Source organism: Spermophilus citellus (assembly GCF_964194105.1).
Source record: "Spermophilus citellus genome assembly, chromosome: 7".
In the NCBI taxonomy this organism is placed as follows: Eukaryota; Metazoa; Chordata; class Mammalia; order Rodentia; family Sciuridae; genus Spermophilus; species Spermophilus citellus.
In genome coordinates this window covers 165688082-165710731 of record NC_138188.1, presented here as the reverse complement: position 1 = coordinate 165710731, position 22650 = coordinate 165688082, and the positions used below count along the sequence as shown (strand labels likewise).

Genomic DNA, 22650 nt, shown 5'->3' with positions numbered 1-22650 from the left:
CTCACACACCAACATCCACACCCACCCACACCCACCCACACCTATACACTTGCTCACGCTAACATCCATGTGCATGGTAGCACATCCACACAAGAACATCCATACTTGTGCTCACACTGACACACCCACAGATGTGCTGGTGTAAATATTACACCTATGCTGTGCCCAGCCCCCATGCATACACACACCCACACCTGTGTAAGCCTTCCGCCTGTCATCTGTGTGTGCAAGGACATTAACACAGACTTGTATGCCAAGACCCTTACACACACTCTTGTGTGCACTCTCTCACACATAGACTCACCCACCCACACATGACAATTTGCGCACGCCACCCACACCCACTCTACACACACAGACAAGTACCCCAGTTGCCCATCTGAGTTGTGCTGACCTCTGTGGAGTGCAGAGGTCACATAGGGGGTCACCAGGAAGGCTACTCAGAGGACCATACAGGGCCACTGGAAGGTCAGCAAGTGGCCCTGGGTCAAGCTGGGACTTGAGCTACACTGGCCTGATGCGTCTGCCTGGACTTTACCCCACCAGAGCCTCCAGGGTCCTCAGTGCCCCCGCTGGCCTGGTCAGGTGCTCTGGGGAGCGGCCCTGTGCCAGCTCCGCCTCCTCTGACCTGCTGGTTAATAAGAAGCCCACTGTGGGAGGGCACTGCTGGCGGCATTAGGCCCACACCTCTGAGTGCCTCTCCTGTCCTTCTCTGTCCCTCAAGAGCAGTGTCTGGACCAAGTGCTGGCCATGTCCCAGCTGGTGGAGTGTGTCCCCAACTTCTCAGAGGGGACTGACCAGGAGGTGAGGCCTTATGACCCTGGTGCAGGGTCAGGGTGAAGGTAAAGAGGGGAGCATGCTCCTTGTGGGTGCGGGCTGCCTTCTCAGGACAAGTCCTAGCAGTGCCCTGGACGTGGGGGACTCAATTGACTGGCCGGCGGGGGGCGGCACACAGAGCTGGTGGTGCCCCTGCTGGGAATTGGGCAGGTCACTTGGTCCAGTGTGGAGGGCTGTTTGAGGCCTCAGGGGACATCCAGGAGTGGCCCTGCCACAGCCCCCACAGCTGTGAGGTGGACACGGTCACACCTCAACCTATGGGAACCTGAGGCACAGAGGTGTCAGGCAGGCCACCGAGGACTGCAGGACAGGATCGGGCAGTGAGTCCCAGTTTTCCAGAAGGTTCTAGGCTTGTGAGCCCCTCCCCCACTGTCATCAGCACCCCCACAGATGCCCCTCCACTGAGAGGCTGCGGGGGGTGAGGGACCCTGCCCTCTGTGGTCTCGGCCTGCTGGTCACCTTTGGGTGCCCTGGACAACCCTCTGGGTGCTGTGAGCAGGCCCCCAGTCCATTTCCTTCTGAGGGGATACCTGGTCCTGTTCCCTGCTGGGTCTGTCCACCATGGCCCCTGCGATAGGGTCCACCTGTTGCCCCAGGCAGGCCCTCGGGGGGCAGCTCAGCTCTTTGGAGGGCCCCCAAGTGCTCCGAGCCACCACTTAGCCCCACACTCAGGGCAGGGTGCAGCCACTGCCGGAGCTTCCACCCGGGACTGAGTCTGGGGCTGGCCCTCTCCCAGGTGATCGGGGCCATCTCCCAGGCCATCTCGCAGACCCCAGGCTGTATCCTGCTGGACGTCGACGCAGGCCTCTCCACCAACCGCACCGTCTACACTTTTGTGGGCAAGCCCGAGTGCGTGGTGGAAGGGGCTCTGAGTGCCGCCCGCACGGCCTCCCGGCTCATCGACATGAGCAGGCACCGAGGTGAGGGTGTCTCAGAGCACCTGGCCGAGCCTTGTGCTGGTCCCAGCCGTCTTGGGACAGAGGTGGTCAGGGTGGTGGTCTGGGGTATAGGTTCAACAGGGCCACTGGGCAGACTTTACGGAGGACCCCGTGAAGGATCCATTGTCCTGGGACACACTGTGGTGCTGGGCCTGTGAGCTCCCAGGGCCAGGAGGGTGGGGAGGGCAAAGAGGGGCCAGTGGACGCAGTCCTTGGGAGCTCACCGGCCCAGAAGGTGTGGACACCAGCCGCCCTAGATTCAGGGTCCTGAGGTGACCAACAGCTCCTCATCTGCACCAGGCTCAGCAGGCCCTGGGGGGAGGCAAGGGTAGAAGACGTGGCAGAAACTGACCTGTCAGCCTCCCAAAAACCAAACAATGACTGGTAGGCAGGGTCAAAAGTCAGTGGACACAGGAGCTGAGCCGGTCGAAAGACCAGGGTCTCTTTCTATCGGGAGGGGTTTTGGCATCCTGGTGGCCACAGATAAGAGGGTTATCTCAGGGTAAAGAGGAGCCAGTCCTACAGGAAGAGGGCCAGGGGCTGGGAGGACTGATCCCGCTCAGGCCACCTCAGTGGACGGAGTTTGCTGAGTGGGCAGGCAGGGAGGAGGGTTGGGCTGGCATCTGGCTTGGCCAGGTGCCCTTGGAGCCAAGCAGGGCACCTGTGGAGTGTTCTGTGGCTGGTTGGGTGGGAGGAGAGCCTGATCCCAGAGGGTGCCACCTGCTCTCCTACTGCTTCATCTGGTCTTGTCCCCCCCTCACAGTGAAGATGGGCTGTGTCCCTGCTAGGCCACCCCAGGCAGAATTTGCTGTCACTAAGGCGAGTCTGGGCACAAGGGGCTGGCCACTTTCCTGAGGTCAGCATGGACAGCTGGAGGATGGTCAGGGTCTGATCAGGTTGGTCAAGAGGGCTGGAGGGTCCCAGGGATCCCCACTCCTCACCAGCCCCGTTGCAGGGGAGCACCCCCGCATGGGCGCCCTGGATGTCTGCCCCTTCATCCCAGTGAGGGGCGTCACCATGGACCAGTGTGTGCTGTGTGCCCAGGCCTTTGGCCAGCGGCTGGCAGAGGAGCTGAAGGTGCCAGGTGAGAGCTGGGGGGGGGGCCTGGGCATCACCAGTCCAGTCATGCTGACCCCTGGATCAAAAAACTGCCCTGAGTGAGCCCTGCGCAGGCCAGCCCTTCCTCACAGTGAGGAGGCTGCAGGGAGCAGCAGCACAGCCTGGGGTGCTCCGGTCCTGCTGGGCACCAGTTCTGCAGAGGGCATCCTGCCTGGCGGGGCCCCTTTGCCCATGTGGCAGTGCGGGCCACGAGATGCATCCACCTCCAAGCCTCAGAGAGAGGACGGGGCAGTGAGCCCACCAGGAGAAGGGTGCACTGTCACAAGCCCCACCCAGTGCCCCCCAGCAGTGGGGACTGACCTCTCAGGTGGAATCCTACACACAGACACCGGCCAGGCCAGCCCTGCACAGTGACGTGTGGCTGTGCGAGCTTCATCCTCTTTTCTGGGTGCCCTCATTTGTGTTACATCAATGGACATGCATTTTGAAAAAAAACATGAGCGTCCTTTAGCGCTGGCCACACCCCATGCTGGCTGCATAATGATGACCTTTGTAGGGCATCAGAGCCCGTGGGCAGGGCCATGCTGTCACTCAGAGGCCATGCTGTCCATCCTAGGAGGCACAGAGTGGGGTGCCTGGAACCGAGGGAGGGCTGTTCCAGACTGAGGTGGCAGGAGCCACCTGCCAGGGCCCGGGGAACGAGTGTGACCCTGGCTGGCTGAGGCTGCTTGGTGGGGTCTCTTGCAGTGTACCTCTATGGTGAGGCAGCACGGACAGCCAGCCGCAGAACCTTGCCGGCCATCCGAGCTGGGGAGTACGAGGCCCTCCCTGAGAAGGTGCTGCCCACATGTGGCTGGGCTGGGGAGGGCAGGAAGGGTGGACCCAGCCCTGTTCTGAACCAGGTTCACTGTACTGCAGCTCAAGCAGGCTGAATGGGAGCCTGACTTTGGCCCCAGCTGCTTTGTCCCCAGCTGGGGGGCCACCGTCACGGGTGCACGGAAGTTCCTCATCGCATTCAACATCAACCTGCTCAGCACCAAGGAGCAGGCCCACCGCATCGCCCTCAACCTGCGGGAGCAGGGTCGAGGAAAGCACCAGGTAAGCCCTGTACGTGCCACCCCCTCATGTTCCCATGTAGGCTCCACCTGTCCCTTTGGTCACCCAGTGGCCTATGGGGAGAGGGGTGGAGCCTGAGACCCAGGGGAAGTGGTCAGCTCAGAGTCAGCTGCAGGCGAAGATGGTGAGCATGGGGCACTGGCCAGGTGGGCTTGGCCTCCAACTGCTGACCCACCTAGCTCTGTTGGGTGGGCTTGAGGTCAGGAGCACTTGCTTTAGTAGTCATTCTCCATGGACTCAGGGCTAGAACACTGCAGCACTTTCATACTGCCCAGAGGTCAGCTGTCCTGCAGGCCCCACAGATGCCCTGGTCCCCCCCCAGGTCTCCCTACAAACCCTCAGGTTCTTGGAAGCCCCAGGGGCACGTCCCCATGTCCCAGGGCCCACCCCCATCAGGTCTGCACATTGGCTTGAGTATGACTCCTGCAAAGCCAGGGTCAGACAGGTGACAAGGACATACCTGGTGAAGGAAGTGGGCACCTCATGCCCATCTGTCCTCCCAGGTGCTCGGATCCTACCAGGCCCAGCTGCCCAGCTGTGCACCTTGCTGACATAAGAGCCAGGGACCCTCCAGTCCTCCTGTGTGCCCTGGCTAAAGGGAGAACGGTGTTCTCATGGGGACTTGTCACTTGAGGACTGAGGAGCAGAGCAGCTGCTGGGGCAGGTGGTGGGTTGGGAGGATGGGGGGAATGTGGGGCCTTGGCTGGTCCTCCAGGCCTCCAGGGATGGTATGGGCACAGCTTGGGGCCCCCTGGGGTGGTCCCACAGCACCAGGCCCCTGGGGCCTCAGTTTCTCTGTGCAGGACTTTCCCTGTCCCTTCCCAGCTGACCCAGGTGAGAGAGGGCGGGGGTGAGGAGAGCCCTGGTGCTCAGTGGCCAGTCGTGCAGGGGAGCTGGGCAGGGACTTGGGAGGGCGCTTCTCTCGCGGGCTGGGAAACGTGGTTCCTTTGCAGCCAGGGCGTCTGAGGAAGGTCCAAGGCATTGGCTGGTACCTGGAGGAGAAGAATCTGGCCCAGGTGTCCACGAACCTCCTGGACTTTGAGGTTACGGGGCTGCACACAGTCTTCGAGGAGACCTGCAGAGAAGCCCAGGTGGGCTGCCTGGGGCTGTGTCCTGGGTGGGCGCTGCTCCCAGACATCCTTGGTCCAGGCCGAGGTGCTGACACTGCCTGTATCGGTCAGCAGGAGCTGAGCCTCCCGGTGGTGGGCTCGCAGCTGGTGGGCCTGGTGCCTCTGAAGGCTCTGCTGGACGCGGCTGCCTTCTACTGTGACAAGGAGAACCTGTTTGTCCTGGAGGAGGAGCAACGGATCAGGCTGGTGAGTCTCCTGCTGGGGTGGGGATGGGCCACCAGGGACGGGCCACCAGGGACGGCCTGGAGCTGATGCTCCCACCCAGTGGGCCCCCTGGTGGAGCCCCCTCCAGTCCCCCTCCACCCCTTCACCCCCAGCTCGTGCTGAGAGGACAGGACTTTGTTCTCCCTGCTGTTCTGCCGAAGCAGTGGAGGTTCCTGACCGTCCATGTTCTCTGCTGTGGCTCTGGGGGAGGGCCAAACTGCCCGTTCCTGGGCCTTCCTCCAGGGGGAGCACTGTGGTCTGTCTACACCTGTTTCATGAATGCTCATCACACTTCAGACACACATCCTAATTCTAAGTCCTAGCTGAGTTTACACCCAAGGGCCTCGAGTCTGGTGCAGAGGGGACAATAGCAACGGAGGTCTTGGTCTCTCTGTCTGGATCCTGTTAGTCCCACTGGGCCCCAGAAGGCTGGGGTTTTAAGTCCTAGTTCAGTTGTGCTTGCAGCCGATAACTGGGTGAACTCTGGGGTGGACGCCTGGGTGTAGACTCTGACATCACTCTCTTAGGTCTAAGTTCTGCAGTTCCTCTAAGTTTTGCAGTCTACGTTACATCATGGACATAATGCTTACAGTCTTTATCTAACACCCGCTAATTAATATGATCCACAGTCAACCATCCTACAATATTTTTGGGTACTCATCTCACAGTCCAGGGTCCAGGCCTGGCTCTGGGTGGAGCCATGTGCACAGAGCGTCCATCCTGACCCAGCTTTCACAAAAGGGCTCTCAGAGCCCTTTGCTGAGGTGTGCTCCTTGCAGTGAGCATGTGGTGGGGCTTTCCGGAGAGCTCTTGCCATGGCCCCAGGATTTCGTCTGCAGACCATCGTGTTGGTGCCATCCCACCCTGGTTGCTGGCCTTCCAGCCTGGGGTCACTTCAGATGGCACCTCTGCTTCTTAAGCCTCTCCTGCCTTCTGCCCAGCCAGTTCTTGGTCCTCCTGGACCTTCACTGGCCTGGACATGCTCTACAAACAGGGCGAGTTGTGTTGTGGGAGTCTCTCCTGGCCTGGTCTGAGGCTCCTTGTCGCAGGGTGGCCACCCGTCTGGTAGGAGAGGCTCCCGGAGCAGTGGGAGGCCAGTCCTCTGGGCTTGGTGCCAGCTTCAGCTGTGAGGTCCAGGTGGTGTCCTTCTTCCTAGCTGTCCCTGTGGGAGGCACTTTAAGATCAGGTAAATGCTGTGTGCTTTAGTGAGCTTTCTCATCACTGGGACCACAAGATGCGACAAGAATAACGGAGAGAAGGAAAGGTTCTGTGGCTCACAGGTTAGAAGGCCTCCCTCCAGGACGGCCACCCTGCTGTGGCTGCAGCGAGGCGATGCAGACGACAGGAGGCCATGATGGAGGGCAGGGAACAGAAGGCCAGCCAGGGGCCCCGAGGCTGGAGGGGTCTGGTCCCCCACAGGTCTGGCCTTGCAGGGTTCTCCCCGCCCTCTGACGGTGTTCACGTCTTCCTGTGCGTCCTGCGTCTGCCCAAGAGTGGAGGTTCTGTGGAATTGGAAGGTTCTTTGGAGACTCCTGGGCCTTGGGAGTAAAGCCCCCCAGAGGGTTGGTGTTCACCATAGTTGGGGCTCGGGGACAGGACCGCCCAGGGCCAGGGCAGAGTGCTGGAGCCACGCAAGCTGAGGCCACGTGCTGGCTGGGAACCCTGGCCTGGCTTGGAGACCCCAGATTCCTGAGGTCTCCTGCCAGGAGCCTACTCCTGGACTCCAGCTTGGGAGGCTCTGTTCACACTGGAGCCAGCCTCAGGCCTGGCTGTGTCCCTCCAGTGCCCCCTCCCTCCCCAGGACCCCTCTGCTTGTCCAAACAGCTGGGATGGTTGCTGGCCAAGTGCTCCATGAGTGTTTGATGGCTTCTGGTGAGAGTTCCAGTCTTAGGCAGGATTGCTATGATTCTATTGTGCATTTAGGTGACACTTGCTTTCAGTCACCTTCTGTGGTCAGGGGACTTGGGCCTGTCCCAGACCTTAAGACCTCGTGAGGCAGGTAGCAAGCATGGAGCCTTGTTGTGAGGAGTGCTTGCAGCTGGCCCCTCGAGGCCTGTGGGTGGCTCTGTGGGACATGATGATCAGGCATGACCCCTTCCTCTGGCTTCAGTTCCCCTGGGGTGCAGAGTAGGGTGCTGTCCCAGGCTTTCCCAGAGCTGGAGCCTTCTCAGGCCCCTGAGAAACCTGACCTGAGGGTGATGGCTAAGGTCACGCGCCCCCTCTCCAGGTGGTGAGCCGGCTGGGCCTGGACTCCCTGGCACCCTTCAACCCCTCAGAGAGGGTCATTGAGTGAGTGCTGGCCCTGAACCACTTGCCCCATGCCTGCCCACCCTTCCCTGTTCTGCCCATACCTCCAACAGCCTCCCCTGCCCATGCCCTCCACTCCCCTCCAGACCTGGTGCATGCTGGGGCTGGGGCTGGGGGACAGAGGGAGACCCTGCCAAGGCCTCTGTCCTGTCCTTCACCTGTGGCTGCTCTGCCACTGGGGAGAGCCTGGTGAGAGTGAGCTGTGACCTGAACTGGCCCGGTCACTGAGCTGTCCACCCTGCAGGTATCTGGTCCCGGACCGGCTGGAGAAGAGCCTGTTGGACATGTCCCTGCGTGCTTTCCTCCATGAGGTGGGCGCCCGCTCAGCCACCCCTGGGGGCGGCTCGGTGGCAGCGGCCTCTGCAGCCATGGTGAGCACCAACAGAGGAGGCGACCAGTGAAATCTGAAGTGAGGGACCCTAAAGAGCATGGCCCCCAAGAGAGGGACTGCACCGCCCAGGGCTCCAGAGTGTGTCCCTACCATGCCAGTCCCCTGCAGGAGGACGGGGTCCCTCTGCTCTGGTCTGGGGGAACTGACCCACCACCCCATGGTCTCCTGCAGGAGGACGGGGTCCCTCTGCTCTGGTCTGGGGGAGCTGACCCACCACCCCGTGGTCCCCTGCAGGAGGACGGGGTCCCTTTGCTCTGGCCTGGGGCTGACCCACCACCCCGTGGTCCCCTGCAGGAGGACGGGGTCCCTCTGCTCTGGTCTGGGGGAGCTGACCCACTACCCCGTGGTCCCCTGCAGGAGGACGGGGTCCCTCTGCTCTGGCCTGGGGGGGGCTGACCCACCACCCCATGGTCCCCTGCAGGAGGACGGGGTCCCTCTGCTCTGGCCTGGGGCTATTTGGTTTGTGAGCTCCATCACAGTTCGGTCCTCACCAGGGTGCAGCTCTGGCCTCCATGGTGGGCCAGATGACCTATGGTCGGCGCCAGTTTGAGCAGCTGGATGCAGTGATGCGGCGCCTGATCCCGCCCTTCCATGCAGCCCTGGCCCAGCTGACTTCACTGGTGGACATGGATGCCCAGGCCTTTGCCACCTACCTGGTGAGGGTGGGGACCCTGCAGGGCCTAGCCCAACCCCTGGCCTTTGCTGGTCCAGCTCAGGGACCTGCAGACTGCCTGGTGGGCAGCTTGGGGTGAGGGCTGCTCCCAGCACAGGAGGCCAAAACCAGAGCAACGAGAAGACTGGTGTCCTCCATGCTGTGGGGCCAGCAGCCAGCTTCTCAGTCTGAGGGCCCACCTGAGGGCTGGGGGGCGGTGATCTGTGGCAGGCCACAGGCCAGCAGGAACAGTGGGCACTGGCAAGGCAGGGCCTGTGATGCTGGGGCTGGAGGGACCCAGACCCCAGGCCCAGATCTGGAGGGAGAGGCCCCTTACGAAGAGCCACATCCCAGCTGGATGTATTGGTCAACACCTATAATCCCAACTCAGGAGGCAGAGGCAGGAGGATTGCGAGTCCAAAGCCAACTTCAGCAACTTAGCAAGGCCCAGAGCAACTTCGCGAGATCCTGTCTCAAAATTTAATAAAAAAAGAGCTGGGAGGGGCTGGGGCTGTGACTCAGCACAGCTGGGTTCAGTCCAGCCTAGGAGGTCCATAGGAAAAAGAAGACTGGCAACAGCCTCTGAGAGATTCCAGAGCACACTCCGGCCTAAAATAAAAGATGAAGCCTTTGTGAAGTGAGATCGGAGTTTTCAAAATAGGTCAGATGGCAGAGGGCAGGTAGTACAGAAGAGAGTGGGAATGAGAGAGAGAGACAGTGGCCCAGACAGAGACAGACAAACACAGAGACAGAGATAAAAAGAGACAGAAAGAGAGAGAGGCAGACAGAGAGAAAGAGACAGGGAGAGAGAGAGAGAGATGAGGGGGCAGAGAGAAAGAGATATATTTAAAGAGAAATATCAGTTTAAATGTAAGTTTTAGAAATTTAGGGATAACATTAAATTTAGAAATCATAAGTAAAAATAAGATGAATAATTAGTAAACAACTAGAGGGGAAAGCCCATAAATGCAAATTAAATCCAACAAAAAGGAAAACTAAAATAAGCATGAAGGGCACATGTGGTATACCCACGAGCCACCGGGCAGGATTATACCGATTATACCAGAGCAGAGCTGAGCTGATCCTGTTCTCTGTGAACAGCAAGGAGGTAGATTAAAAATAAAAAAGGAACATCTCATGGAATGATAAGAGCTTCCCAGAGGGAGCAAGATGCTAGCTGTGGACCCCTCATGCAAACCTACCTCATACCCGCCAGGAAGCAGAACCGCCCGGGCCTGGGGCAGGGTGTGGCTGCATGGCCACCTGAGCTGGCTGAGCCCACAGGCTCCAGCGTGGCTGTGAGTGCCTGTAGCTGGTCGGGCTCTGCCTTAGTGCAGAAGTGCTGTGGTCCACAGGCAAGGGGCTCAGAGAGGCAGGTGCCTGGGCTCAGACGTGCGGAGCGGCTTGCTCTGCCTTTGCTTGCCAGGGCTGGTGGAAGGGCTCAGTGGTAACAGCTGCTGGGGTGGAGGTAGGACTGAAGCTACCGACACCAGCCCGGCACCTCCCCACAACTGCCTCCCAGGACCGCCCTGCAGTGGGCTGAGCCTGTGCTCACCAGGCCAGGGTGGGGTCCCAGAGGGGAACAGTCATGGCCCTGCGTGTGAAGTCACAAACCACACATGCAAGCACTCAGGATAAAGCCCAGGCCTGTGGCCAGGTGGTGACGTGGGATGGTGCTGTGTAGGGAGTACCTCGGGCTTCAGGCTCTGTGCTCATCTTTCTGCATGGCCTGAGGTTCTTGTGTCTAGACTTGGTGCAGAGCATCTGCCTGTGTGGAGCCCCATGTTGCGGGAGAGTCTGAACAGGAATCAGAGGACCTCCTGGGTCCTTGGTGTCCTTCTCTAAAAACAAGTGCACCCAGGAGCGCTGCTCGCCCATCTTCCCCACACCCCCTCTAAAGCGCCACTGTCTAGGATGGTAAACCACAGACCCCAACAGATGCAGTTCTCCAAGAACATTTCTCCGCCCAAGTCCTGTGGCCCAGCAACCCAGCAGCCCCGGGTGGAAGACTGATGTAGTCGGGGCACGTGGGCATGCTGCCCCAGGACAGGGACCTGGCTCACTGTGACTCCAGCATGATCTGAGGACACAGCTGCCCCCTGTGGTCACTTGCCATGTGGTTATTTGGTCTTCTTTCCTGGTAGGAGGCAATGAAGCTGCCCAAGAACACTCCCGAGGAGAGGGACAGGTGAGCAGAGCAGTGGCCAGGCAGCCCTGCCAGACCTTGGCCTTGGAGTCTGGGGATGGCGCAGTCCCATCCAGGGCACAATGGTCCCGTTTGGGTGCTGTGTGTCCAGCTCTGGTGGGAGCCTGGGTGGTGGGGTCAGAGGGGGTCCCTTCACCTGGTTCAGACCAGAGTTCCCTCTGTTCCAGGCGCACGGCTGCCCTGCAAGAGGGGCTGAGAGGTGCAGTCGCTGTGCCTCTGGCGCTGGCAGAAACAGTGTCACCGCTGTGGCCAGCGCTGCGAGAGCTGGCCCTGTGTGGGAACCTGGCCTGCCAGTCCGACCTTCAGGTAGGAGGCCCAGGGACCTCAGGGACCCTCATGTTGGTCTTGGCTTCTCTTCCAGCTGGACGATGGGCTTTGAGATCTCATTCAAGGTCCTGCTGAAGTCAGGCTGTGGTCATGTGGCACTCCCTGTCCCCACCTCCCTCTAGGAACTCCCAAGGCAGCTTAGCCTGTCAGGAACTTGTGACAACGAGTCAGGACAGTCGGGCCCAGGGCTCTGTGCCTCCCACAGCTGCCTGGACACCAGGGTTTGCAGGGTGTCCACAAGAAAGATACTTGTTTCAGGGTCTGGTCCTGTGGCTCCAGATAAGGGCCCTCTGCCTCTGGGAGGTGGCTGGGCCTGAGGCAGACGGCTGCTGAGGGTGGGGAGCACCGCCTCCCTCCTGGTTTGTCAGGTAGAGGGGGCAGCTTCCCCCTCCTCCAGGGCGGCACCTGCTCTGGCAGGTCAGAAACGGGGCTGAGGCGGTCACCTCTGCAGCCTGCTGTCTGTGGGTGGGGGTATGAAGGTAACCTAACCCTGACCCTCCAAGGAGACCCTGGGATGCAGACTTGGGCACGAGCAGTTTGCTCCTCTTGGATGAGGGGAGGTTCCAGGGGCTGCCCGGGCCTCTGAAGCCAGCCCCGCTCCCTGGCCCTGCAGGTGGCAGCCAAAGCCTTGGAGATGGGTGTGTTTGGTGCGTACTTTAACGTGATCATCAACCTGAAGGACGTGAAGGACGAAGTGTTTAAGGACCAGGTGAGCAAAGGGTGGGCTTGCTGCCAGCCTGGCCCCAGGTTGCCACTCCTGGGCAAAGGTGGTGGTTCCTGCTTGCCACTGCAGGTGAACGAGGCTCCAGGGGATGGCATTGTCCCCTCCTGGGGGGGTTTGGTGACAGGGTGGCCAGTGCCGGCTGGCACCCCTTTAATGTTCCCAAGGGGACAGTTTGGGAGCTGCTGGGTAGGAGCCTTGGCCCTGGCATGCCCTCCCATACCACCCACACCTCCCGTACCACCCACACCTCCCACACCACCCACGCCTCCCGTACCACCCACACCTCCCACACCTCCCGTACCACCACACCTCCCACACCACCCACGCCTCCCACACCACCCACGCCTCCCACGCCACCCACGCCTCCCACGCCACCCACGCCTCCCACGCCTCCCACGCCTCCCACGCCTCCCACACCACCCACACCTCCCACACCACCCACACCACCCACACCTCCCGTACCAGCCACACCTCCCACACCACCCACGCCTCCCACACCTCCCACACCACCCACACCTCCCACGCCTCCCGTACCAGCCACACCTCCCACACCTCCCACACCACCCACACCTCCCACACCACCCACGCCTCCCATACCACCCACACCTCCCACACCTCCCGTACCACCACACCTCCCACACCACCCACGCCTCCCACACCACCCACGCCTCCCACGCCACCCACGCCTCCCACGCCACCCACGCCTCCCACGCCACCCACGCCTCCCACGCCACCCACACCTCCCACGCCTCCCACGCCTCCCACACCACCCACACCTCCCACACCTCCCGTACCACCACACCTCCCACACCACCCACGCCTCCCACACCACCCACGCCTCCCACGCCTCCCACGCCTCCCACACCACCCACGCCTCCCACGCCTCCCACGCCTCCCACACCACCCACGCCTCCCACACCACCCACGCCTCCCACACCACCCACGCCTCCCACGCCTCCCACGCCTCCCACACCACCCACGCCTCCCACACCACCCACGCCTCCCACACCACCCACGCCTCCCACACCACCCACGCCTCCCACGCCTCCCACGCCTCCCACGCCACCCACGCCTCCCACACCACCCACGCCTCCCACACCACCCACGCCTCCCACACCACCCACGCCTCCCACGCCACCCACGCCTCCCACGCCTCCCACGCCTCCCACGCCTCCCACGCCTCCCACGCCACCCACGCCTCCCACGCCACCCACGCCTCCCACGCCACCCACGCCACCCACGCCACCCACGCCTCCCACGCCACCCACGCCTCCCACGCCTCCCACGCCTCCCACGCCTCCCACGCCTCCCACGCCTCCCACGCCTCCCACGCCACCCACGCCTCCCACGCCTCCCACGCCACCCACGCCTCCCACGCCACCCACGCCTCCCACGCCTCCCACGCCTCCCACGCCTCCCACGCCTCCCACGCCTCCCACGCCACCCACGCCTCCCACGCCTCCCACGCCACCCACGCCACCCACGCCTCCCACGCCTCCCACGCCTCCCACGCCACCCACGCCTCCCACGCCACCCACGCCTCCCACGCCACCCACGCCTCCCACGCCTCCCACGCCTCCCACGCCTCCCACGCCTCCCACACCACCCACACCTCCCACACCTCCCACACCTCCCACACCTCCCACGCCACCCACACCTCCCACACCACCCACGCCTCCCATACCACCCACGCCTCCCGTACCACCCACACCTCCCACACCTCCCGTACCACCACACCTCCCACACCACCCACGCCTCCCACACCTCCCACACCTCCCACACCACCCACGCCTCCCATACCACCCACACCTCCCACGCCACCCACGCCTCCCACGCCTCCCACGCCTCCCACGCCTCCCACACCACCCACACCTCCCACACCACCCACGCCTCCCACACCTCCCACACCACCCACACCACCCACACCTCCCACACCACCCACGCCTCCCGTACCACCCACACCTCCCGTACCACCCACACCTCCCACACCTCCCGTACCACCACACCTCCCACACCACCCACGCCTCCCACACCTCCCACGCCTCCCACACCTCCCACACCTCCCACACCTCCCACACCTCCCACACCTCCCACACCACCCACGCCTCCCGTACCACCCACACCTCCCGTACCACCCACACCTCCCACACCACCCACACCTCCCACGCCACCCACACCTCCCACGCCACCCACGCCTCCCACGCCTCCCACGCCTCCCACGCCTCCCACACCTCCCACGCCTCCCACACCTCCCACACCACCCACGCCTCCCGTACCACCCACGCCTCCCGTACCACCCACACCTCCCACACCTCCCGTACCACCACACCTCCCACACCACCCACGCCTCCCACACCTCCCACACCTCCCACACCACCCACGCCTCCCACACCTCCTGTACCACCCACACCTCGCACACCACCCACACCTCCCACACCACCCACACCTCCCACACCACCCACACCTCCCACACCTCCTGTACCACCCACACCTCGCACACCACCCACACCTCCCACACCACCCACACCTCCCACACCACCCACACCTCCCACACCTCCTGTACCACCCACACCTCCCACACCTCCCGTACCACACACACCTCCCACACCTCCCGTACCACCCACACCTCCCGTACCACCCACACCTCCCACACCTCCCGTACCACACACACCTCCCACACCTCCCGTACCACCCACACCTCCCGTACCACACACACCTCCCACACCTCCCGTACCACACACACCTCCCACACCTCCCGTACCACCCACACCTCCCGTACCACCCACACCTCCCACACCTCCCACAACACCCACACCTCCCACACCTCCCGTACCACCCACACCTCCCACACCTCCCACAACACCCACACCTCCCACACCTCCCGTACCACCCACACCTCCCACACCTCCCACAACACCCACACCTCCCACAACTCCTGTACCACCCACACCTCCCACACTACCCACGCCTCCCGTACCACCCACACCTCCCACACTACCCACGCCTCCCGTACCACCCACACCTCCCAAACCACCCACACCTGCTCTCAGCAGGCCCCCCAGGCGGGGGACCCCCATAGCATCAAAATGACGGGAAAAGCCGTGGCCCCTGGAGCTGGCCTGGATTTCACCTGCGAGGCAGCTGCAGGACAAGTTTAACTATAACTGAGATACGATTCATGGAACACAGATCACCATTTTAAAGTGCAGAATCTGGCCTTTAGCACATTGGTGGTGTTGTGCAGCCACACCCCTCAAAAGTTCTAGAATGTTCTCATCCTCGGAGGAGGCCCCGCCCATGAGCAGATGCAGTTCTTGTGAGCCTCAGAGAGGTGTTTCAGGTGTACCCTGCATGGCATGTCCAGGGTCAGCCACATGCTCACTGTCCCACAGGTGTGAGTCTCAGAGAGGTGTTTCAGGTGTACCCTGCATGGCATGTCCAGGGTCAGCCACATGAGCACTGTCCCACAGGTGTGAGCCTCAGAGAGGTGTTTCAGGTGTACCCTGCATGGCATGTCCAGGGTCAGCCACATGAGCACTGTCCACAGGTGTGAGTCTGAGAGAGGTGTTTCAGGTGAACCCTGCATGGCATGTCCAGGGTCAGCCACATGAGCAATGTCCCACAGGTGTGAGTCTCAGAGAGGTGTTTCAGGTGTACCCTGCATGGCATGTCCAGGGTCAGTCATATGAGCACAGTCCCACAGGTGTGAACCTCAGAGAGGTGTTTCAGGTGTACCCTGCATGGCATGTCCAGGGTCAGCCACATGAGCACTGTCCCACAGGTGTGAGTCTCAGAGAGGTGTTTCAGGTGTACCCTGCATGGCATGTCCAGGGTCAGACACATGAGCACTGTCCCACAGGTGTCAGCCTCAGAGAGGTGTTTCAGGTGTACCCTGCATGGCATGTCCAGGGTCAGCCACATGAGCACTGTCCCACAGGTGTGAGTCATAGAGAGGTGTTTCAGGTGTACCCTGCATGGCATGTCCAGGGTCAGTCACATGAGCACTGTCCCACAGGTGTGAGCCTCAGAGAGGTGTTTCAGGTGTACCCCGCATGGCATGTCCAGGGTCAGCCACATGAGCAAGGTCCCTCAGGTGTGAGCCTCAGAGAGGTGTTTCAGGTGTACCCTGCATGGCATATCCAGGGTCAGCCACATGAGCACTGTCCCACAGGTGTGAGTCTCAGAGAGGTGTTTCAGGTGTACCCTGCATGGCATGTCCAGGGTCAGCCACATGAGCACTGTCCCACAGGTGTGAGCCTCAGAGAGGTGTTTCAGGTGTACCCCGCATGGCATGTCCAGGGTCAGCCACATGCGCACTGTCTCACAGGTGTGAATCTCAGAGAGGTGTTTCAGGTGTACCCTGCATGGCATGTCCAGGGTCAGCCACATGAGCACTGTCCCACAGGTGTGAGCCTCAGAGAGGTGTTTCAGGTGTCCCTGCATGGCATGTCCAGGGTCAGCCACATGAGCACTGTCCCACAGGTGTGAGCCTCAGAGAGGTGTTTCAGGTGTACCCCGCATGGCATGTCCAGGGTCAGTCACATGAGCACTGTCCCACAGGTGTGAGCCTCAGAGAGGTGTTTCAGGTGTACCCTGCATGGCATGTTCAGGGTCAGCCACATGAGCACTGTCCCACAGGTGTGAACCTCAGATAGGTGTTTCAGGTGTACCCTGCATGGCATGTCCAGGGTCAGTCACATGAGCACTGTCCCACTGGTGTGAGCCTCAGAGAGGTGTTTCAGGTGTACCAGCATGGCATGTCCAGGGTCAGCCACATGAGCACTGTCCCACAGGTGTGAGCCTCAGAGAGGTGTTTCAGGTGTTCCCTGCATGGCATGTCCAGGGTCAGCCACATGAGCACTGTCCCACAGGTGTGAGTCTCAGAGAGGTGTTTCAGGAGTACCCGCATGGCATGTCCAGGGTCAGCCACATGAGCACTGTGCCACAGGTGTGAGCCTCAGAGAGGTGGTTCAGGTGTACCCCGCATGGCATGTCCAGGGTCAGCCACATGAGCACTGTCCCACAGGTGTGAGCCTCAGAGAGGTGTTTCAGGTGTACCCCGCATGGCATGTCCATGGTCAGCCACATGCGCACTGTCTCAGAGGTGTGAGTCTCAGAGAGGTGTTTCAGGTGTACCCTGCATGGCATATCCAGGGTCAGCCACATGAGCACTGTCCCACTGGTGTGAGTCTCAGAGAGGTGTTTCAGGTGTACCCTGCATGGCATGTCCAGGGTCAGCCACATGAGCACTGTCCCACATGTGTGAGCCTCAGAGAGGTGTTTCAGGTGTTCCCTGCATGGCATATCCAGGGTCAGCCACATGAGCACTGTCCCACAGGTGTGAGCCTCAGAGAGGTGTTTCAGGTGTACCCCCATGGCATGTCCAGGGTCAGCCACATGAGCACTGTCACACAGGTGTGAGTCTCAGAAAGTTGTTTCAGGTGTACCCGCATGGCATGTCCAGGGTCAGCCACGTGAGCACTGTCCCACTGGTGTGAGCCTCAGAGAGGTGTTTCAGGTGTACCTGCATGGCATGTCCAGGGTCAGCCACATGAGCACTGTCCCACAGGTGTGAGTCTCAGAGAGGTGTTTCAGGTGTACCCTGCATGGCATGTCCAGGGCAGCCACATGAGCACTGTCCCACAGGTGTGAACCTCAGAGAGGTGTTTCAGGTGTACCTGCATGGCATGTCCAGGGTCAGCCACATGAGCGCTGTCCCACAGGTGTGAGTCTCAGAGAGGTGTTTCAGGTGTACCCTGCATGGCATGTCCAAGGTCAGCCACGTGAGCGCTGTCCCTCAGGTGTGAGTCTCAGAGAGGTGTTTCAGGTGTACCCCCATGGCATGTCCAGGGTCAGCCACATGAGCACTGTCCCACAGGTGTGAGCCTCAGAGAGGTGTTTCAGGTGTACCCCGCATGGCATGTCCAGGGTCAGTCACATGAGCACTGTCCCACAGGTGTGAGCCTCAGAGAGGTGTTTCAGGTGTACCCGCATGGCATGTTCAGGGTCACCCACATGAGCACTGTCCCACAGGTGTGAACCTCAGATAGGTGTTTCAGGTGTACCCTGCATTGCATGTCCAGGGTCAGCCACATGAGCACTGTCCCACAGGTGTGAGCCTCAGAGAGGTGTTTTAGGTGTACCTGCATGGCATGTCCAGGGTCAGCCGCATGAGCACTGTCCCACAGGTGTGAGCCTCAGAGAGGTGTTTCAGGTGTTCCCTGCATGGCATGTCCAGGGTCAGCCACATGAGCACTGTCCCACAGGTGTGAGTCTCAGAGAGGTGTTTCAGGAGTACCCGCATGGGATGTCCAGGGTCAGCCACATGAGCACTGTCCCACAGGTGTAGGCCTCAGAGAGGTGGTTCAGGTGTACCCCGCATGGCATGTCCAGGGTCAGCCACATGAGCACTGTCCCACAGGTGTGAGCCTCAGAGAGGTGTTTCAGGTGTACCCCGCATGGCATGTCCAGGGTCAGCCACATGCGCACTGTCTCACAGGTGTGAATCTCAGAGAGGTGTTTCAGGTGTACCCTGCATGGCATGTCCAGGGTCAGCCACATGAGCACTGTCCCACAGGTGTGAGCCTCAGAGAGGTGTTTCAGGTGTCCCTGCATGGCATGTCCAGGGTCAGCCACATGAGCACTGTCCCACAGGTGTGAGCCTCAGAGAGGTGTTTCAGGTGTACCCTGCATGGCATGTCCAGGGTCAGCCACATGAGCACTGTCCCACAGGTGTGAGTCTCAGAGAGGTGTTTCAGGTGTACCCTGCATGGCATGTCCAGGGTCAGCCACATGAGCACTGTCCCACAGGTGTGAGTCTCAGAGAGGTGTTTCAGGTGTACCCTGCATGACATGTCCAGGGTCAGCCACATGAGCACTGTCCCACTGGAGTGAGTCTCAGAGAGGTGTTTCAGGTGTACCCTGCATGGCATATCCAGGGTCAGCCACATGAGCACTGTCCCACAGGTGTGAGCCTCAGAGAGGTGTTTCAGGTGTACCCCCATGGCATGTCCAGGGTCAGCCACATGAGCACTGTCCCACAGGTGTGAGTCTCAGAGAAGTGTTTCAGGTGTACCCTACATGGCATGTAGAGGGTCAGCCACATGAGCACTGTCCCACAGGTGTGAGCCTCAGAGAGGTGTTTCAGGTGTACCCTGCATGGGGTGTCCAGGGTCAGCCACATGAGCACTGTCCCACAGGTGTGAGTCTCAGAGAAGTGTTTCAGGTGTACCCTGCATGGCATGTAGAGGGTCAGCCACATGAGCACTGTCCCACAGGTGTGAGTCTCAGAGAGGTGTTTCATGTGTTCCCTGCATGACATATCCAGGGTCAGCCACATGAGCACTGTCCCATAGGTGTGAGTCTGAGAGAGGTGTTTCAGGTGTACCCTGCATGGCATGTCTAGGGTCAGCCACGTGAGCACTGTCCCACAGGTGTGAGCCTCAGAGAGGTGTTTCAGGTGTACCCTGCATGGCATGTCCAGGGTCAGCCACATGCGCACTGTCCCACAGGTGTGAGTCTCACAGAGGTGTTTCAGGTGTACCCGCATGGCATGTTCAGGGTCAGCCACAAGAGCACTGTCCCACAGGTGTGAACCTCAGATAGGTGTTTCAGGTGTACCCTGCATGGCATGTCCAGGGTCAGCCACATGCGCACTGTCTCACAGGTGTGAGTCTCAGAGAGGTGTTTCAGGTGTACCCTGCATGGAATGTCCAGGGTCAGCCACATGAGCACTGTCCCACAGGTGTGAGTCTCAGAGAGGTGTTTCAGGTGTACCCTGCATGGCATGTCCAGGGTCAGCCACATGAGCACTGTCCCACAGGTGTGAGCCTCAGAGAGGTGTTTCAGGTGTCCCTGCATGGCATGTCCAGGGTCAGCCACATGAGCACTGTCCCACAGGTGTGAGCCTCAGAGAGGTGTTTCAGGTGTACCCTGCATGGCATGTCCAGGGTCAGCCACATGAGCACTGTCCCACAGGTGTGAGTCTCAGAGAGGTGTTTCAGGTGTACCCTGCATGGCATGTCCAGGGTCAGCCACATGAGCACTGTCCCACAGGTGTGAGTCTCAGAGAGGTGTTTCAGGTGTACCCTGCATGACATGTCCAGGGTCAGCCACATGAGCACTGTCCCACTGGAGTGAGTCTCAGAGAGGTGTTTCAGGTGTACCCTGCATGGCATATCCAGGGTCAGCCACATGAGCACTGTCCCACAGGTGTGAGCCTCAGAGAGGTGTTTCAGGTGTACCCCCATGGCATGTCCAGGGTCAGCCACATGAGCACTGTCCCACAGGTGTGAGTCTCAGAGAAGTGTTTCAGGTGTACCCTACATGGCATGTAGAGGGTCAGCCACATGAGCACTGTCCCACAGGTGTGAGCCTCAGAGAGGTGTTTCAGGTGTACCCTGCATGGGGTGTCCAGGGTCAGCCACATGAGCACTGTCCCACAGGTGTGAGTCTCAGAGAAGTGTTTCAGGTGTACCCTGCATGGCATGTAGAGGGTCAGCCACATGAGCACTGTCCCACAGGTGTGAGTCTCAGAGAGGTGTTTCATGTGTTCCCTGCATGACATATCCAGGGTCAGCCACATGAGCACTGTCCTATAGGTGTGAGTCTGAGAGAGGTGTTTCAGGTGTACCCTGCATGGCATGTCTAGGGTCAGCCACGTGAGCACTGTCCCACAGGTGTGAGCCTCAGAGAGGTGTTTCAGGTGTACCCTGCATGGCATGTCCAGGGTCAGCCACATGCGCACTGTCCCACAGGTGTGAGTCTCACAGAGGTGTTTCAGGTGTACCCGCATGGCATGTTCAGGGTCAGCCACAAGAGCACTGTCCCACAGGTGTGAACCTCAGATAGGTGTTTCAGGTGTACCCTGCATGGCATGTCCAGGGTCAGCCACATGCGCACTGTCTCACAGGTGTGAGTCTCAGAGAGGTGTTTCAGGTGTACCCTGCATGGAATGTCCAGGGTCAGCCACATGAGCACTGTCCCACAGGTGTGAGTCTCAGAGAGGTGTTTCAGGTGTACCCTGCATGGCATGTCCAGGGTCAGCCACATGAGCACTGTCCCACAGGTGTGAGTCTCAGAGAGGTGTTTCAGGTGTACCCCGCATGGCATGTCCAGGGTCAGCCACATGAGCACTGGCCCACATGTGTGAGCCTCAGAGAGGTGTTTCAGGTGTACCCCGCATGGCATGTCCAGGGTCAGCCACATGAGCACTGTCCCACAGGTGTGAGTCTCAGAGAGGTGTTTAAGGTGTACCCGCATGGCATGTCCAGGGTCAGCCACATGCGCACTGTCTCACAGGTGTGAGTCTCAGAGAGGTGTTTCAGGTGTACCCTGCATGGCATGTCCAGGGTCAGCCACATGAGCACTGTCCCACAGGTGTGAACCTCAGATAGGTGTTTCAGGTGTTCCCTGCATGGCATATCCAGGGTCAGCCACATGAGCACTGTCCCACAGGTGTGAGTCTCAGAGAGGTGTTTCAGGTGTACCCTGCATGGCATGTCCAGGGTCAGCCACATGAGCACTGTCCCACAGGTGTGAACCTCAGAGAGGTGTTTCAGGTGTACCCTGCATGGCATGTCCAGGGTCAGCCACATGAGCACTGTCCCACAGGTGTGAGTCTCAGAGAGGTGTTTCAGGTGTACCCTGCATGGCATGTCCAGGGTCAGCCACGTGACCACTGTCCCACAGGTGTGAGTCTCAGAGAGGTGTTTCAGGTGTACCCTGCATGGCATGTCCAGGGTCAGCCACGTGAGCACTGTCCCATAGGTGTGAGCCTCAGAGTGGTGGTTCAGGTGTACCCTGCATGGCATGTCCAGGGTCAGCCACATGAGCACTCTCCAACAGGTGTGAACCTCAGAGTGGTGTTTCAGGTGTACCCTGCATGGCATGTCCAGGGTCAGCCACATGATCAAGGTCCCTCAGGTGTGAGCCTCAGAGACGTGTTTCAGGTGTACCCTGCATGGCATATCCAGGGTCAGCCACATGAGCACTGTCCCACAGGTGTGAGTCTCAGAGAGGTGTTTCAGGTGTACCCTGCATGGCATGTCCAGGGTCAGCCACATGAGCACTGTCCCACAGGTGTGAGCCTCAGAGAGGTGTTTCAGGTGTGCCCCGCATGGCATGTCCAGGGTCAGCCACATGAGCATTGTTCCACAGGTGTGAGTCTAGGAGAGGTGTTTCAGGTGTACCCGCATGGCATGTCCAGGGTCAGCCACATGAGCACTGTCTCACAGGTGTGAGTCTCAGAGAGGTGTTTCAGGTGTACCCTGCATGGCATGTCCAGGGTCAGCCACATGAGCACTGTCCCACAGGTGTGAAGCTCAAAGAGTTGTTTCAGGTGTACCCTGCATGGCATGTCCAGGGTCAGCCACATGAGCACCCTCCCACAGGTGTGAACCTCAGAAAGGTGTTTCAGGTGTACCCAGCATGGCATGTCCAGGTTCAGTCACATGAGCACTGTCCCACAGGTGTGAGCCTCAGAGAGGTGTTTCAGGTGTACCCGCATGGCATGTTCAGGGTCAGCCACAAGAGCACTGTCCCACAGGTGTGAACCTCAGATAGGTGTTTCAGGTGTACCCTGCATGGCATGTCCAGGGTCAGCCACATGCGCACTGTCTCACAGGTGTGAGTCTCAGAGAGGTGTTTCAGGTGTACCCTGCATGACATATCCAGGGTCAGCCACATGAGCACTGTCCCATAGGTGTGAGTCTGAGAGAGGTGTTTCAGGTGTACCCTGCATGGCATGTCTAGGGTCAGC

General features: G+C 60.3%; 1 protein-coding gene across 2 annotated transcripts in view; it reads left to right on the top strand.

The window, feature by feature from the left end:
- Nucleotides 1–750: 750 nt before the first annotated feature.
- Nucleotides 751–22650, top strand: part of FTCD (formimidoyltransferase cyclodeaminase) — a gene marked incomplete at its 5' end in the record, with an annotated part of 81576 nt that continues 59676 nt past the window's right edge. For both annotated transcript variants that reach the window (XM_081302212.1, XM_081302213.1), the window contains 13 exons: nucleotides 751–804; nucleotides 1574–1757; nucleotides 2731–2859; nucleotides 3582–3670; nucleotides 3753–3932; nucleotides 4904–5041; nucleotides 5135–5266; nucleotides 7512–7573; nucleotides 7836–7962; nucleotides 8477–8638; nucleotides 10779–10822; nucleotides 11008–11146; nucleotides 11781–11876. In XM_081302212.1, coding sequence (XP_081158338.1) covers nucleotides 751–804; nucleotides 1574–1757; nucleotides 2731–2859; nucleotides 3582–3670; nucleotides 3753–3932; nucleotides 4904–5041; nucleotides 5135–5266; nucleotides 7512–7573; nucleotides 7836–7962; nucleotides 8477–8638; nucleotides 10779–10822; nucleotides 11008–11146; nucleotides 11781–11876 — 1536 coding nt within the window. The remainder of the gene's footprint in view (nucleotides 805–1573; nucleotides 1758–2730; nucleotides 2860–3581; nucleotides 3671–3752; nucleotides 3933–4903; nucleotides 5042–5134; nucleotides 5267–7511; nucleotides 7574–7835; nucleotides 7963–8476; nucleotides 8639–10778; nucleotides 10823–11007; nucleotides 11147–11780; nucleotides 11877–22650) is intronic.